Source organism: Cervus canadensis, chromosome 1 (assembly GCF_019320065.1).
Source record: "Cervus canadensis isolate Bull #8, Minnesota chromosome 1, ASM1932006v1, whole genome shotgun sequence".
In the NCBI taxonomy this organism is placed as follows: Eukaryota; Metazoa; Chordata; class Mammalia; order Artiodactyla; family Cervidae; genus Cervus; species Cervus canadensis.
In genome coordinates, this window is record NC_057386.1 from 33,066,421 (window position 1) to 33,083,045 (window position 16,625).

At 50.5% G+C, this 16,625-nt stretch overlaps 1 protein-coding gene across 1 annotated transcript in view; it reads right to left on the minus strand.

Moving 5' to 3' along the window:
* Positions 1-16,625, minus strand: part of DNAH2 (dynein axonemal heavy chain 2) — a 106,011-nt gene that overhangs the window by 19,798 nt on the left and 69,588 nt on the right. Inside the window, exons 40-63 of the mRNA XM_043475089.1 lie at positions 16,182-16,400; positions 15,839-15,956; positions 15,488-15,624; positions 14,832-14,969; positions 14,575-14,733; positions 12,429-12,581; positions 12,162-12,253; positions 11,689-11,887; positions 11,313-11,537; positions 10,113-10,217; positions 9,244-9,432; positions 8,957-9,042; positions 8,693-8,823; positions 8,388-8,537; positions 7,874-8,041; positions 7,526-7,686; positions 7,131-7,270; positions 5,746-5,878; positions 5,496-5,635; positions 3,130-3,340; positions 2,793-2,909; positions 2,484-2,625; positions 1,519-1,688; positions 1,288-1,404 (exon numbers count right to left, since the gene is read on the minus strand). Of these exons, the coding sequence (XP_043331024.1) occupies positions 1,288-1,404; positions 1,519-1,688; positions 2,484-2,625; positions 2,793-2,909; positions 3,130-3,340; positions 5,496-5,635; positions 5,746-5,878; positions 7,131-7,270; positions 7,526-7,686; positions 7,874-8,041; positions 8,388-8,537; positions 8,693-8,823; positions 8,957-9,042; positions 9,244-9,432; positions 10,113-10,217; positions 11,313-11,537; positions 11,689-11,887; positions 12,162-12,253; positions 12,429-12,581; positions 14,575-14,733; positions 14,832-14,969; positions 15,488-15,624; positions 15,839-15,956; positions 16,182-16,400 (3,600 nt within the window). The remainder of the gene's footprint in view (positions 1-1,287; positions 1,405-1,518; positions 1,689-2,483; positions 2,626-2,792; positions 2,910-3,129; positions 3,341-5,495; positions 5,636-5,745; positions 5,879-7,130; positions 7,271-7,525; positions 7,687-7,873; positions 8,042-8,387; positions 8,538-8,692; positions 8,824-8,956; positions 9,043-9,243; positions 9,433-10,112; positions 10,218-11,312; positions 11,538-11,688; positions 11,888-12,161; positions 12,254-12,428; positions 12,582-14,574; positions 14,734-14,831; positions 14,970-15,487; positions 15,625-15,838; positions 15,957-16,181; positions 16,401-16,625) is intronic.

Sequence of the window (16,625 nt, forward strand, 5' to 3'; positions counted from 1 at the left end):
TGAGGACCTCTAGTTGGTAAGAGTAAGCAAACAGGGAACTGAAATTTCTCCTTTGTTACTGAAAGTGTAAGATGCAAATACAGCTTTCAATAGAACTTCAGAATCAGGCATGCTGAGCCACCTGCTGGCAGCTAGCACTGTGCTGACCCTGGGCTCCTGCCAGGCCAACCAAGTAAGAATCTCTGGGGGAGCCTGGAAATCAGCTGTTTGAAGCCTTCTTTCCCGTCAGAGTAACCCAGAGGTGGGAAACACTGAACATAGCACTTGAGGTCTGGGAAGAGGCCCAGAGTCCAGCTATATTACATTTCAATCCAAATCTTGAGTAAATAATTTTAACTATTACTCATTTGCTTGGATCTCTGAAAATATATATTTTCCCTAGGTCCGATTCTGACACACAGCAAAGGTTAGGGGCCCCTGGCTTGGAAACTGCCCTAGAAACCTCAGAAATGGGTCAGAATGGAATCTTCTTTGTGTGTATGTGTGTGTCCATGCTGGATCTTGGTTGCAGCACATGGGCTTAGTTACCCTGAAGCATGTGGGATCTTAGTTCCTGATCCAGGATCAAACCCGTGTCCCCTGCATTGGAAGGCAGAAGTTACTTTCAAGGGAGGGGAACTAGTGATTAGAGAGCAGAAGGTGAAAGGGAGAATTCTTACTGCTTTTGTCCTTTTGAATTTCAAACCATGTGGATATATTTATACTACCTATTAAATCAATGATAGAAAATTAAATGATAGACTGGAAGAATTTTAAACTCTTGATAATAGCTCTTATATTCTGCCTGATAGGAGAGTTACTTGTGCATGTATCTGGTAGGAGAGCACCTTCTGGATTATCTAGCCCTCTCACAGGAAATAACCCTCTCTACCTCCAGACGACAACCCCAGGCTCCAACACCCTCGTATTCCTCCAGGTCTAAGCAGCAATGTGACATCCTAGCCCCATCCCCTGAGCAAAGACCCATTTGCTACACAGATTTCATCACTGTCTCAAGATCCTTCTCCAAAGGACCCCAACAAAGGATGGCGAACACTGCCAGCTCCAGGTCAGTTGTGGAAAGGGCTCCCTGGAGACAGCGCCCCTGTGCCTTTGTAACCCTCTCAACTGACTTAGCTTTCGAGCCAGAGGCAGCCATCTAAACAAGGCACAGAGTGGGAGGCAGACAGGACTATAAGGAGGAGGGGGTAGAATTAGGGAGAAATAAACAGAAAGAAAGCATCATAGAAATCGAAATCTGGGAGAGCTACCACCTCGGAAAACGGAAAACATAGGTACGAGGCTCACCTCGCGCAGCTTCTCCTGAGCCTCGGCCAGGGCCGCTTGCTTCTCCTGAAGCTGGGCCAACGCGGCGTTCATGCGGATCCGCTTGGGCTCTACCACCCGGTACAGCCGCCCGTAGAGCTGCAGGGAGACAGCAGGCACCCTCTCACTCGCCACCCACTCACCTGCCATGAGCCTTCCATCCCCCTCCTCCCAGCCGGCCTCACTGCTCCCACCCCGCCTGTCACCGCCTACCTCCATGGCCCGAACCCACATGCAGAGAGACTTGGCGGCCAGTGACACGCGGCCGATGATGTCAGGCTGGAAGTCAGGCTGGGCACAGTAGGCTCCGATCTTCTTCAGGACCTTGTCTGAGATATTGTCTTTATCAAAGTGGATCAGTGACTTGATGAAGTTCTGTTCCCCTGGGGGATGAAGATTGGGGGCCTCACCTCCACTGCTCAGGCACAGCCACATGCTCCCCGGGCTCAGTTCCCAAGGCCTGACCTCATCTCACAGTCCCTCCACTGGCCATGCTCCCTCATCTAGACCCTTGAGGCTCCCAGAGCCTCCACAACCTCCCCAGCCTCTCCTCCCATCACGTACCTTCCACCCTCTCAGCCTGACCACCCATCCCACACACCATTCTGTCTATATACTTTGCACCTTCTTCTAGGGCAGGGGTCACCAAACTATAGCTTACAGGCTACATTCCACCAATAGAACTCAGAGCAGGAAAAATATCACAAGAGTAAAAGAGACCCTTGTTTTCCCTTTTCTGATTCTTTTCCTTTTGCGGGGTGGGGAACAAAGGCACTCCTGTCCTTAGATTCTGTAATACATTCCAATATCCCTACGACAACTTCTCCCTTTGGGGGTGTGTGTGTGTGTGTGTGTGCGGCTGAGTCATGGTGCATGTGGGATCTTCTGACGAAGGATTGAACCCACTCCCCTTCACTGGAAGCTCAGTCTTAACCACTGGACCACCAGGGAAGCCCCTCTTTCTTTTTTCTTTTGTTTGCTTAAATGAAGATGAGTTACCTACAACCGAAGACACCTTACCTGATGGTTATGCCTCCTCTTCCCCACCAGGCTCTGTGCTTTGAGAATGGGCACAGTGCATCCTTCATCTCTGTCTCTCTGAGCACCTGACACTCAGGAGATGATCAGAGGAATGCTGGGTGGACTGGCATAAATTACCTTCCAGTTTCCTGGCTCACCTAGCTGCCTCTTGGCCTCTGCCCAGGTGGGGTCATTGCCTCGAAGGATCATGACTGCCTGCAACACCATCTCCACCTGGGCCGGGGGCCGTCCGTAAGACTTGATCTCTCCTATGTCCTTCTTGTTCAGAGACTCCAGGGCCTGAGAAAAGGGATGAACTTGAGAACCAGAGTCAACTCAGGTGGCAAGACGGATCCTTTACGGAGACAGGATTAGCTGAAGTTCCCCTCTTCTCCTCCCTTCCAAGGGGACTTTGAGAACAAGGAAGGCCAGCCCAGTCTCCTTCCTGCGCCTTCCCATCCTGATACCCGCATGGCCTCTTCCAGGGCTGGTAATGCCTCTTCCAGATCCTTCTGGGCATTGTCAGCCAGTGCCTGGCACTTGACTTCCTCAATCGCGATCTTCTCGCTATTGGCTGTGACGGCCTAGGGATAAGAGAAGACGAGGGTTCTGTCTTCACCTTGAGCAGAAGTGGGGGTGATGGTGCTAGTGGTAATGACGCAAGAGAAAGCTAAAGAAGACTTGAGGAGTGGAACTGGCAGCCCCTGCCCTATAACTTATGGAGGCTGGGAAGGCCCTCTGCCCGGTGGGCACAGGGAATAGGGGATGTGAGGGGCAGGGGCGATCTGGGAGGGGCGGGGGCACCTTCTGCTGCTCATCCGCTTCCCGCTTCTGCTGCACGATGATGACCAGGTACTCCTCACACTGCTTCTGGAACTCAGCCACCTTTTTCTTGGCATCCTCCAGCTCCAAGGACATCACTTCCACCTTTTCCCTAGTTTCATCGATCTTAAACAGCCCTGTCCGCAGCTTATTGGCCTGGTCCAGCAGCTCCTGCCGCTTCTCTGCCAGCAACCTAGGGGACAGAGTAGGATCAGGAACCCCAGGAGGCTGGGCCCCCAGAAAGGAGAGGCCCATGTAGCCTCCCTTCCCAGCGTGGCTCTGGTCTCTGACTTTCTGCTTGTTGCCACCACCACCACCCTAGTCAGATCTCTATCATTTCCTTGCCTGGATCATTGCCAACAGCCTCCCAACTGGTCTTCCTGTTTCCGGACTCTCATCCCTCTCATTTATTCTACACACCGTTGTCAGAGTTGGTATGCTGGCTACCGTTTTCATTGCACCACTTCCCTACCTGAGGCCTTTCTACTGCGCAGCAATTCCCCACTGTGCAGCAGGCAGCGGGGCTGCAGGGAACCAGAAAATGCAAACTTCTATCAAGGAGGTGGCCATCCCTGGGCTTCAGTTCAGTTCAGTTCAGTTATGTCCGATTCTGTGACCCCATGAACCGCAGCATGCCAGGCCTCCCTGTCCATCACCAACTCCCGGAGTCTACCCAAACCCATGTCCATTGAGTCAGTGATGCCATCCAACCATCTCATCCTCTGTCATGTCCTTCTCCTCCTGCCCTCAATCTTTCCCAGCATCAGGGTCTTTTCCAATGAGTCAGCTCTTCACATCAGGTGGCCAAAGTATTGGAGTTTCAGCTTCAACATCAGTCCTGCCAGTGAACACCCAGGACTGATCTCCTTTAAGATGGACTGGTTGGATCTCCTTGCAGTCCAAGGGACTCTCAAGAATCTTCTCCAATACCACAGTTCAAAAGCATCAATTCTTCAGCGCTCAGCTTTCTTTATAGTCCAACTCTCACAACCATACATGACTACTGGAAAAACCATAGCCTTGACTAGACAGACCTTTGTGGACAAAGCCCTGGGCTTCAGCCTGGTTTTTTCCATTTGAGAGTGAATGTGGAATTGTACCGCCACAATTTCTGATGTTTCAAGACAGACTGGAAATCTGGAGGTTTCTAAGGCTTCAAGTTTTAAATGTTGGCAACTCATTCACAAAGTTTTAATATTGTGCAGTCCACCCAAAAATGTCTAAGAAAGATTGTTTTCTGAATTAAATACTAAATATGGGCTTCCCAGGTGGTGCAGTGGTAAAGAATCCGCCTGCCAGTGCAGGACACACAAGAGATGAGGGTTTGATCCCTGGGTTGGGAAGATTCGCTTGAGTAGGAAATGGCAATCCACTCCAGTATTTTTGCCTGGAAAATTCCATGAACAAAGGAGCCTTGGCAGGCTACAGTCCATGGGGTCGGAGTCAGACATGACTGAGTGACTGAGCACGTAGGCACATGCATGTAAATTGCTTAACACAGTGACGGGGAAATCATAAACAGGATGGAAACCTATGGGCCCAGGGAAAGCAAGGACTTGATTTTGTTAACTGGCATATATATTACAAGTATCTAAAATAGTGCCTGGCACAGAGTACATGCTAAAAAATACTTGTTAAATGAATGAATTAATGTTGGCTATCATTATTACTACAAATGGCTTTTTCTTCACCTTGATTGAAATACTAAATCCAATAAACAAGAGGTTTCTTTTTTATTTTTTTATCCTTTTCTTATATCCTTCAAAGCAAATTATTGTGCTGTGCACATAAAAAGATAGTCAATACAACTTAATGAATGAATATATAACTTGGGAATGGTGGAAAGTCTAGAAGATATTAAAGGCAGAGAGAAGAGGATATATACTGCCAAATATACCCATGATATAATGTCACAGTTGCAATGTGGTTGGGATCAGGGACATCATTATTCCAGGAGACAAGGACACAGAGGTATATAAAGGGGTCACAGCCAGAGGGCCCCTGAGATGGCCACGTCCCCTGGAACCCCTCTCTTGGTTTAACTTCCTGGACAGAAACAAGCCCCCTGCCTCTCTGCCCTCAGATCCCAGTCCTCGAGTCAGTCCCCTTGGCCAGCTCCTAGACATTTTCCAAGACATCATTTCACCAATAGCCCTCAAAAGACACCAAGCTCCTGGGAATTCCCCAGTAGTCCAGTGGTTAGGACTCTGTGCTTTCACTGCAGAGAGCACGGGTTCCACCCCCAGTCAGAGAACTAAGATCCCACATGTCACAAGGTGCGGCCAAAACAAAACCAAAAAATCCACCAAGCTCCCAGGCCCTCTGTGCCCCCTACTCTGCCATCATACTTTTTATATCCAGACACAAGTTCCAGGTAGTTAGTGGGCGTGACGTAGTTGTGTCTTCGAAGTTCCAACAGCATCTTCTGGGAATATGTGGCCACTGACCAGTGCATGGTGACGAAGATCTGGGCCACTTTCTTGTGGATCTGAGGTTGATGCATAGAGGTTATGAGACAGGGCAGGAGTAGAGGCAAACGGAGAGTGGAAATGGGTGGGGGTGTAGGGGGGTGAAGAGAGATGGGGAGGAGGGCCTCACGTTCTCCTGGGTCCCCAGATCGGCTCCCATCAGGTACTTCTCAGCCACCTCCAGCAGGGCCTCGCGTGGCCACTCTGAGAACCAGTTAATGGTTGTGCAGTTCACCAAGGCTGGGTATTGGCGGATCCAGTTCCTGGCGGGGGTTGTGAGAGGCAGTTAAGTCCATTTGCAGACTTGGCCTTCAGCTACGGTCTTTGCCACAGGTTCACTCATTCCCTAGGAACCCCGAAGCCCCATTTTTGTGCTCCTGTGTCGCCTTGTCCAGATTCTGCTCCCCTCAAAGCTGGTTCGGTGCAGGATTTAGAAACAGCTTCTGGGGTCAGAAAGAGCTAGTTTCACACCAACCAAATATGGATCTTGGACAACTGGCATAACCTTTTGAACATCAGTTTCCTCACCTCGAATAACAAATAACAAAGCATACTACTAAAGTTGTTAGGGGATTCAATGGGGTGACACATGAAGGATGCTTAGCCCAGAGCTTGGTACATGGTAAACACAACACAAGCCAAAAATATTCAAAGATAAACAAATTGGTGACCCCAACTGCCCCTCTGCATAAGTTCTCTGTCCTTCCCCTCCTTTCTGATGCCCTTGAAAATACGGAGAATGGATCCCATGTGGTGCAGACACACAGGGAATATTATTCAGCCTTAAAGGGGAACGGGATTCTGATGCTGGCTACATGGATAAACTTTGAAGACGTTATGCTAAGTGAAATAAGCCAGTCACAAAATGACAAATACTGCATGATTCCACGTCTGTAAGGTATCTAGGGGTGGTCACTCACAGAAACCGAAAGTAGAAGGCTGGCTACCAAGGCCTGGGGGTGGTGGGAGAAGTGGGCAGTTCCCACTGGGTATCCAGTTACAATCCTACACAAGAATGCTTTGGGGATCTGCTGCATAGCAGTGTGAATGTACTTAAAAACAGTTAAAGTGGTAAAATTTAAGTTTTTTTTTAAACCACAATTAAAAACTTGAAAACGAAAGAAAAAGAAGAAACAGCCTTCACCTTCCAGAAAAATAAACAAAACTGATCTACCAAAAGGGAGAGGGTGAGCCCCATGTAAGTAACAGGAACTCGCTGAAAGCAGGCACAGGCTGGGACTTGTGCCTGGTGGTCCAGTGGCTAAGACTCTGCGCCTCCAACGCAGGGGGCCCAGGTTTGATCCCTAGTGAGGGGACTAGATCCCACACTGCACAACTAAAGATCGCGCAGGCTGCGACAAGGAGACGCGGAAACGCGTGTGGCGCGGCGGGACAGGCTGGCGCTACTCCAGAGTCTTGAATGCAGAAGGCAGGGAGACCAGGAGCGGGGAAGAGTGCCTCCCGCCCCCCCCCCCCCCAACTCCCGAGGGAGAAGAAGGTCGACACGCGAGTCACCTGAAGGGGTCGCCCACGGGGCTGAGGCAGAGAACGATGTGCAGGTTGTTCCGCACGCGCTCGATGAGGTAGGTGAAGAGGCTGTCCGAGGACTCCGGCACCTGCTCAGCGCGCGCCTGGTCTATGATGAGCGTCTGGATCTGGTGAGCGCCGGCGCCAGTCAGAGGGCGGAGGTTTCCAGGACAGCACCCAGGGAGGGAGGGACGAGGGAACAGCGCGGGACACGGGGTGTGGGTTTTCAGGCCGCTCTGCCCACCAAGGTCCGGGGAGGGAAGAAGGCCCAAGAGGAACAGTTCTCCCACCTAATGGGGGAGCTGGAGAGGGGGCGCAACAGCGGCATCCTCCGGGCTTAGGAAAGCCGGAATCAACTGGTAGTGGGTGTAGAAGCATCGCACCTCTTCGAATTCATCCGCCTTATAGAGATTGGGGACCTCGCCCGAGCTAAGGATGTTGTTGATGTCCTCTAGGAATGATTCGTCAGCAATCTGGGTGTCCACGAAAAGGAAGGACGTGGCCTTGAGCTCCACCCCAGCCTGGCGATACAGACGCTTGATATCTGGGCCAGAGGAGACAGAGACCTTTCAGATTCACCCTTCTGTCTGTCTTTCCTCTTCTATTGATTAGAAAGCCCTCCCCCAGCCAGGGACACATACAGGACACCATCCTCCCTACCTGGCTTCCCTCCCTCCTGCTATTTCGCTCTCAGCCCCAAACCCACTTCCATCTCAGAAACCCAGCCTTACCATCTCGGAATTCCTGCCTCCGGTAATGTTTGGTGACCTCAATCTGGAAGGTGATGTACTCGCAGATGGATGAGGCCAGGCGGGCCAGACTCTGCCGCCCACTGCCCCCAATGCCCACCAAGAGCATGTTGCCCCGAGGCTGTCCAATGACCCGCACGATCCGTGTGACTGGAGGGAAGGAGGGAGGATAATGAGTTGGCTGAGCAAGCTCAGGGGACCTCCAGGCCCTAGGCTGGGGGCTGGGACACCTGACACTGCAGTAGAGGGACCCACCAGTGTGGGAAGAGGTCAGTGCCTGAAGCTCCGGTAGCAATTCAACATTCAACCTTCACCATGTCTGTTAAATACCATCATCAAAGAAAATGTCCGCCCACGGACACAAGCGCATCTGGGGTCAGGGAGGAGGGCAACTTCTGGGGCTCAATTTGGGAAAGATCTGGGAAGACATCCCCATTTCCTTGGAGTACCCTGTCACTGGGGTGCTGGAGAAGGGCCAGGAACAGGAAGTGCTCACTGTGCTCGATGGCCTCTCGGAAGAGCACCAGCTGCATTGGCACGACAGCGGGTGACAGGTTGTACTCGTTGAGTGCCGTCTCCATGGCTGTCTTCAGGACCGTCAGATCCGTCAGGTCCTCGTACACCTTGGGCTCCCGCAGGAAGTCCCCTAGGCCATGGGAAGACGGGGCAGATTCCAAATGCCTGGTCCTCCCCAGGCTTCCCCAGAGGGCCCTTTCCTCCCTGGGCCCCAGTGCCCTGCCTCTTCTTCTAACCCGTCTCCTAAGAATCTGCAGCCTACAGGGGCCACCTCTTCTGGCTCACCAAAGATGGGAGAACGTTTGTTGGGACAAAGGTTATGAAACGTCAGGTCAAAGAAGGAGCCGAGTCTGTCACTTAGGATGCTCACAAAGGCTTCCATGTCTGCGGCGTCAACCAGTCGGTCAGAAAAGACTCTGTTGGGAGGGAGCTGGGGTGAGATCTGGGATTGAAGACAGAGGCCCTGGGGAGGGGAGCAGGAGGTGGGGGTGGGGGAGTAGAGGCTTGGGCTTGGGGAGGCCTGGATCTGGTGGGGCACAGCACCCTCACCGGAAGCATTCATGGATCCAAAGTCGGGTGATGCTGGACTTGGTATCATGGAAGTCCTTGTTGGCCCTCAGCATGCCCTGGAACACCTGGGAGAGGGGCGTGGCCAGTGGGATGGAGGGAGGGAAGAGGGTCCCTCCAGAAGTTATAGAGGAAGTGACATTCCAGGATGGGGTGATTTGGGGTGTGTGGGATGCTCCCGCACTCCGGGGCTTACTTTGAGGAGGGAGGGGAGAATACCTCCAAGGAGGCTGTGCTTGGCCCAGGGGCAGGGTCAGATGGAGTTTCACCTTGGAGATGTCTCGAAGGTTAAAGAGGTAGTGGATCTTGGCGGGTGTGGGCAGGAAGCGCTGCACCACAGTATTGTACACGTCCAAGGTGGCCTCGGTCACCACGTTCCCAATGGGTTTCACCTCTTCCTCAAAGTCCTGGAGCTTTTGGTTGATCATGGTGCCAAATATCCGGATGATCTGGGACTCCTAGAAACAGGCCCTCAGACTCAATCTCGCAGCTCCTGGCCTTTCAGCCAAGGCGGGGACTCGGGTCAGTGGAGTAAAGCACTTGGGAGCAGAGTGGGGAGGGGGGGCACAAAAAACCCCTCAGAAATCAAGAGAAGTCATGCTTTAGTGTAATATTTAAAAATCAGAATTAATGCAAACTGTCCACGATGAACAGATGCGAACATTTTAAATAAAGACGGGATCCGTACTGTTGGTTTTTTCTTTTGCCTTGGGCTCTCGTGTAGCTCAGCATGGAACTATACTGATCTTGTATTTGTTTAAAACGTTGGTGTTTTGTTCATCCTGAATTTTGGTATTGATTTTTTAAAATATTGCATTAAAATATTATTTATCTTGATTTCTGAGGTTTGGGGACACCCCTGGGTTCCCTCCTTGCCTCCCCTAGCTGCTCTAGTCTCCTCTTTGGAGGGTGTGCCTTCCTTAATCTGCTCAGGCCCCACTCTGCGCCCACTGGGACTGTCAGGTTTCACACGCCAGAGCCAGCTCAGCAGAGGCAAAGGTGCCTGCAGAGAGCAGAGAGTCTCCCCTCCAAGTATCAGAGCTCCGTGGACGCAGCTTGTGATGTGCGCCCTTGTTCTCCAGGACACGGGTTGTTTTGCCTTCTATAGCCCCTCCCTCAGCCCCCAGGATGCCCTCACCGTGGGGAAGGTCATGTTGATGATGTTAAATCGACTCTGCAGCCTTGGGGAGATGACGGTCCGTCCACCCCCAGGAGGGCCCATGGCAGCCATCAGGAACATGTCCTAGACAGCAAAGACCAGACCGGGCGGGTGGGGTGGGGGGAGACAGGCAGGAGGTGGGGAAGAGGAGGGGCAAAGAAATGGGGAGGATGTTCGAGGAGCCAGGAGGAAGAGAAGGGATGGAGGGACAAACGGGAAGAAGAAAGAACAGGAAGAAACATGGAATAATGGGGGCAGGGAAAGGAAGGGGTTTGGGATGTTTTTAATGTCCATAGAGTTACTAAGGCAACTAATTTGTTCTTATTTCTTTCTCTTTTTTTGGCCGTGCCATTCAGCATGTGAGATCTTAGTTCCTTGACCAGGAATTGAACCTAGGTCCTTGGCAGTGGAAGTGCTGAGTCCTAACCACTGGACTGCCAGGGAATTCCCTATTTGTTCTTATTTCATCATTATAATCCATGTTCCCAACTTGGAAAATAGAGGTAAGTTAAAAACACACACACACACACACACACACACATTTGATAACATCTTCTGGACATTTTCTTCTATTTTAATATATATATTAATATATACTTGTATCTGTATATGTATGTTCTTTCTCTGAAACATATGAATCTATTATTAGTTGAGTTTCGGACCCTGAGTGTCAGATAGATGAGCGACCCAGAAATCAGGCTGAAATGACTGCCCACTGATTCAGGAAAAAGAAACGAGATGTTCAGGATCCCGTGGAAGAACAGCCAGGACTGACAGGAGATTCCTGGATCCTGGGTGGGGAGTGGAGAACCAGTATCAGGGAGGTGGTTCCTGAAACAATGGGAGGCGGAGAGGCCTGGAGAGGGGTGTTGTGGGCGGCTCTGGTTGGCATCAGCATTGCCATGGAAGCGAAGTGTAAGAGGCCTGGGAAAGGAGTGGAAGTTGGAGGACAGGCTCCCTTGGTCACAAAGCACAGGGAAGTCAATGAAGAGAGTTACCGACAGGAATTGATAACCGAGGAGCCAGATGTCTTAGCCAGGGTCCTAAGAAAGGCAGGACCCTCCTCTGTGGGGAGGAACACAGGCTTACAGGACTTTATCCTGGGTCCCAGTGGAACAGGGACAGAACCCATCATGGGAAGGAACAGAGACTCGGAGAACAGATTCTCTGGATGCTTACTCGAATGTACTTGATGGTCTGCTTCGTTCGATCATACCAGAAGCCATAGTCAATCCAGAGGCGAATCAGCTCCAGCGGGGGCTGGGACCCAAACATGTCCTTGGCTGGCATGTTGAGGTCATCCATGAAGGTGATCATGCTTTTGCCTCCGAAAGGCACATAGACACCCTTGGTTCGCTTCTCCACCCTGCTCTCAATGATGCTCTGCACATTATTGGACGTGGTCTGGTGGGAAAGGTACAGAATGAATGCTTGGATCCCGAGAGAGAAATCCAAGGTTAGAGAGGCATGTCCAGCGGGCACTTGGCTCCCAAAGGGGAGCAGAGACAGGGAGAGAGCAGGAGCTGGCAACCTGGCGCCGGGTCCTACCACACACCTGCGCAGACATGTTGACTGTGAGCACTGACCACTGGCCAGAGGGCAAGGACTGCAGGACACTCTGGGCGATGGAGGTCTTTCCAGTCCCCACAGGACCCACCAGCAGCACGGGGTTCTGGCTGGCCACCATGGTGCTCACCAGGTAGTTGTAGCGGACAGTGTCGACAGTGGGCACCATGATCTTATAGAAGGGGGAGCTGGGGGTGGGGAAAGGGACTGTGTCTCAAGATCGTGGCCCACTCTTTTCTAACTCCCGCTTCCTTCTGCTCCCCACTCTTCCTCCGGCATCACTGCTCTCTGATCACCCACCCTGCCTCCTGTGGGGCCTGAGGATCAGGCATTCTCCTCAGGGACCCTGTCCCATTTCCTCTATCTTCTGCTTCCTGTCCTGGAAAGTCATCTCAACTCTCTGGCCACATCTCCCCCCAACGCAATCCCAAGCCTGACCCGCCCCCCAGGCCCGGCTCTGACTTTGGAGGGTAGCGCCAACTCTTAGGGAGCTTATCTTCAAACGATGTCCAGCCCCGCATCTTTGGGTCCACGAAATACTCGTACACTGTGTCCTGAGGAGGGAATGTGTGTCAGATTACCAAAGCCCGCCTTTGGCTTTCCCTGCCCAGAAAAAGCACTCATAGATCACTGGGAGGAAGAAAGAGAGCTGGGTGGCAGGCTGAGGCTCAAGATGGCTGAGGATCAAGGATATAGAAAAACAAGTCAGCTGGGTTGGAGGGCCCTGACCTTATTGGGAAAAGTGCCCTCGATCTCTCGGAGGTAACTGTCGATCTTCTTGCGGCCCTCCTCATCCACGGAGGCACACACCGACCAGATCATGCTGAACACAAATGTTAGCTCTACCATGGAGGCAAAGTTGTCACTGTCAGCTGGGTTTACCTGCATGGAAAAGGAGAAGAGGAAATACCCTAAATCTATTAATATAAGAGCGGAGACCATAATTTGAAGAGATACATGCACCCCAGTGTTCACTGCAGCACTGTTCACAATAGCGAGGATGTGGAAACAACCTAGATGTCCATCAACAGAGAACTAGATGAAGAAGACATGACACAGATATACACTGGAGTATTACTCAGCCTTTAAAAAGAATGAAATGATTCCGTTTGCAGCAACATGGTTGGACCTGGAGATTATCATACTAAGTGAAGTAAGTCTGACAAAGAAAAACAAATATCACTTATGTGAAGAATCTAAAAAATAATGATACAAAGTAACTTATTTATAAAACACAAACAGACTCATAGAAAACAAACATATGGTTACCAAAGGGAAAAGGCTGGGAAGAGGGAAAAATTGGGAAGTCGGAATTAACATATACACATGACTATACATAAAATAGCTAAGCAACAAGGCTCTACTCTATAGCACAGGATCTCTCTACTCAATACTCTGTAATGGCCTATATGGGGAAAGAATCAAGAAAGAGTGGAAGTATGTATTTGTATAACAGATTCATTTTGCCATACACCTGAAACTAATGCAACATTGTAAATCAATTATACCTCAATAAAAAAAAGTTTTTAAAGCTACATAAAGGTAAATAGAAAAGAGGGAGAGAGAGGGACTTCCCTGGTGGTCCAGTGGTTAAGAATCTCCTTTGCAATGCAGGGGACTTGGGTTCGATCCCTGGTTGTGAAACTAAGATCCCATATGCTGTGGGGCAACTAAGCCTGAGTGCCACAATTGATAGCCCATGCGACTCAACACAGCCAAATAAATACATATTTTTAAAAAAGAGAGAGAGAGAAATGGAGGGATCTATTTTGGCAACTCATCACAAAGACTTAAAATTTCCCTCCCTTCCTGGTTCTGTTTGGAAAACCATGTAGTTGTAGAGAAACCTAAATCAAAACATTTACATAAACCTACTAAGCTACAAAAGCACCACAGGAAGTTGTGCTGAGACTCTGGTGTCTGCCGTATTGATTCCAGAGTCCTTATTCTTTCCTTCCAGCTCACACTGTACACATCTCAGATCCCCTTCTCAGGGTCTCTGCTACAGTTAAGAGGTACCACACGCCAACACCACCCATCAGCCCACCCTGCCCAGCAGGGGACTGGATCTCCTGTCTGTGTTTCTACAAAAGTCATTCTGTTTGCGTAGACTGCCCTTCTCTCTTTGTTCTGTTCATCAGCCTTCTTCCCCCAGCAGTCCTCCTCAGCATTTGAGTGCCATTGATACTACATTACTATCATTTTCCCACACCTCACCTTGCAAGTTCACCTACATAGTTTTAATTTATATTAATCATACCAGGAATGACACATACTATTATAGATCTTAATTGTTATATAACTGTATATTAATAGTTGAATGAGCTGGCAATGCCCTTGAAAACAATATGAATCATTTCTAGGCAGTGATTTAATCTCAGCAGAAAAATATCCAATTTTGGTCTTTACGCCATAATTCTAAACAAAAATGTTCTTCAATATCAGTTAATCTGGAAATTTCTAAAGCCCCTCATCAGACTAATTGGGGAGCTCCTCCCAGCAAAAACACTACCCCAAGGGCTCACAGATTCCAAGATTTAATACTTAATTTCGGAAAGGAGAAATGAGGAACCAAATGAACTATCCTCAGCTGTTAAATACAGGCAGGCAATTATAGTGAGGCCCATTGTGCTCTATATCTGATTTGAACATAAATATATAGTTTGGCCTCACAGCGCGTGTGCCCACATGGACATGCGTGCGCATGCATACGCACACCCTCACACACATCCTTGCCCCCTCCACAATTGGTGGGGTCTCCTCTTGGAGTCTCTGCTCCACTCAAGCCTCATATTCCAACTGCGTCTTAGACACATCGTTTCCCGGACATTTTCCTGGGAGGTTGAGAGCCCTTCCTGCCTTGGTCCCCTCTCACCCCATTCTCCGGAGTGGCCAGGGCAGAGTACAGCTTGCAGAGGGAGATGATGCCACTGTATTCTGGGAGGGGCACCAGCTCATTGCAGTTGTCCTTCTTGAAGGTCAGCATCTTGTTGATGAACTTTTCGAACATGCGCTGAAGGGGCTCGGCCTCCACCTGGTATTGAATGAGCAGGGGCTCTGAATTATTCTGTGTACCCGCCCCCACTCCCCAGGCCCCACTGGTTACTTTCCGCTCCTCCATCTCCTTCATACCTTTGGCCTCTTGTCCAGCCATGACTGAACATAGGGCTTCCAGCCTAGGTCTGTGTAGTCGGTATACACCATCCCGCAGCGAGACACAGTGGCCGGGGAGGCCACTGCCAAGTTCTCCACTTCGAACAGGAGAGACACCTATAGATATACTTGGTCAGAACCTTGTCTTTCCCTCAGTAGTAAAAACACCCAGAATTCTGATGCTGCAAGGTGTCTCTACTGAGTACCACATGTGGCAGGATGAATAAGGACCTAAGCTTTACAAATGATTTGCTTATTTTAAAAAATTAGGGCTTATTCAAGGTCATCCTTATGAGAAGTCTCTCTCCCCCTCACATTGTTTGATTGGGTAGGAAAGGGTGGGCTCTTTACAAAAGCTCATAAATTATAGCCCAGGTGCACAAGGGCGGGTTATTCCCCCATATGTCAGTGGCAATGAGGTTTCCTTAGTCTCTGCCACAGCGCATCCTGGTACACAGTTCTCTATATGATTGTCCTCAGCGTCCGTGGCAGACAGGCATCTCTTCTTCAGTCTCAGGTTGCCCTGAGTCCCGGTGTCCTCCTCTTCCTTGTTCCTATAGAACTTCCTCTTTTCTCTTGCCCCTGCTCTTCCCCTCAGGCCTCCCCCGGGGCCCTCCAGTTTCCACCCCCTCAACCTGCTCAGGCATCGCGATGCGCTCTCCGTTGATGAGGGTCAGCACTTTGTTATCATCCATGACAGAGTTCATGCTCTCAATCCACAGAGTGTCCACAGGGCCATCGAAAAGGATCCACTTCTCATCTGGTTTCTCATCTTGGTAGGAGGTGGAGGAGAAGGAAACCACAGCTTTGTTACCTTGCCCTCCCTCCATGCTCATCTCCCTGGAGACACAAGCAGCTGCTTCCTGGGATCTCTGCATCTCCCAAGCATTTCCCCCCGCCCCAAATTGAGTTTTCTATCCCCACACTGCCCACCCCCTCAGGAAATTCAGGCATCTGCTCTCCCCACCCCATGACCCCTTGGGTACCTGCACATGCTGTCCTCATGACACTGGACAGGACGCCATCTGTCCATTCATTTGTGTTGAGGTCATATTCCCCATACAGCTCCCCTAGGGACAGTGCCTTAGGGTTCAAAGGGAACTCCTAAAATAGACAAAGGAAGGGAGTTTTGAGCTGCCGGCAGACACAAATCCCAGGCTGTCCCTTTATTTCCAGACTCCCTTTATTTCCAGGTATTTGTATTCGGCCTCGGTCTCTCTCACCCCTCCCCCAGGCCTCCCTCCTGGTCTGTACTGCCCTCCCTACATCCTGGTGCCCTCGCCTGCTACTCAAGTCTTAGACAGCAGCCCCACTGCCCCAGCTCCGCACCCTGACAATGTTGAAGTTGGGCTCCCCCGCACGGCACAGGGAGGACAAGGAGGACTGGAGAATCCTCCATGAGGCAGTCTTGCCACTGCCGGTGCAGCCCACGATCATGGTGGAGTGGCGGGAATTCTTGGTTTCATACAACTGGATGACCTTGGTGAGGGTGAACGGGGTGGGCTGCAGGCCCATGTCCCGAATCTCCTGCTCAATGGTCTCCCGCAGCTGAGAGAAGGGGAAATACAGGAAATGGAAAAAAAGGGTGAGGCATATAGAGGGTTTTCAAAAGCTCCCAATGTCTGGGAGGATAATACTCAAATGCTTTTAAAAAAAATGGCACCAGGGCCCTTTGCACCCTGGAAGCTGTTCTTTCCTTGGGAAGTTGGCCAATTGAAGAGCTAAGAGATTGGGCTCTGGAGTCAGCCAGCCTGGATCCCCAGGTTTCAGCCA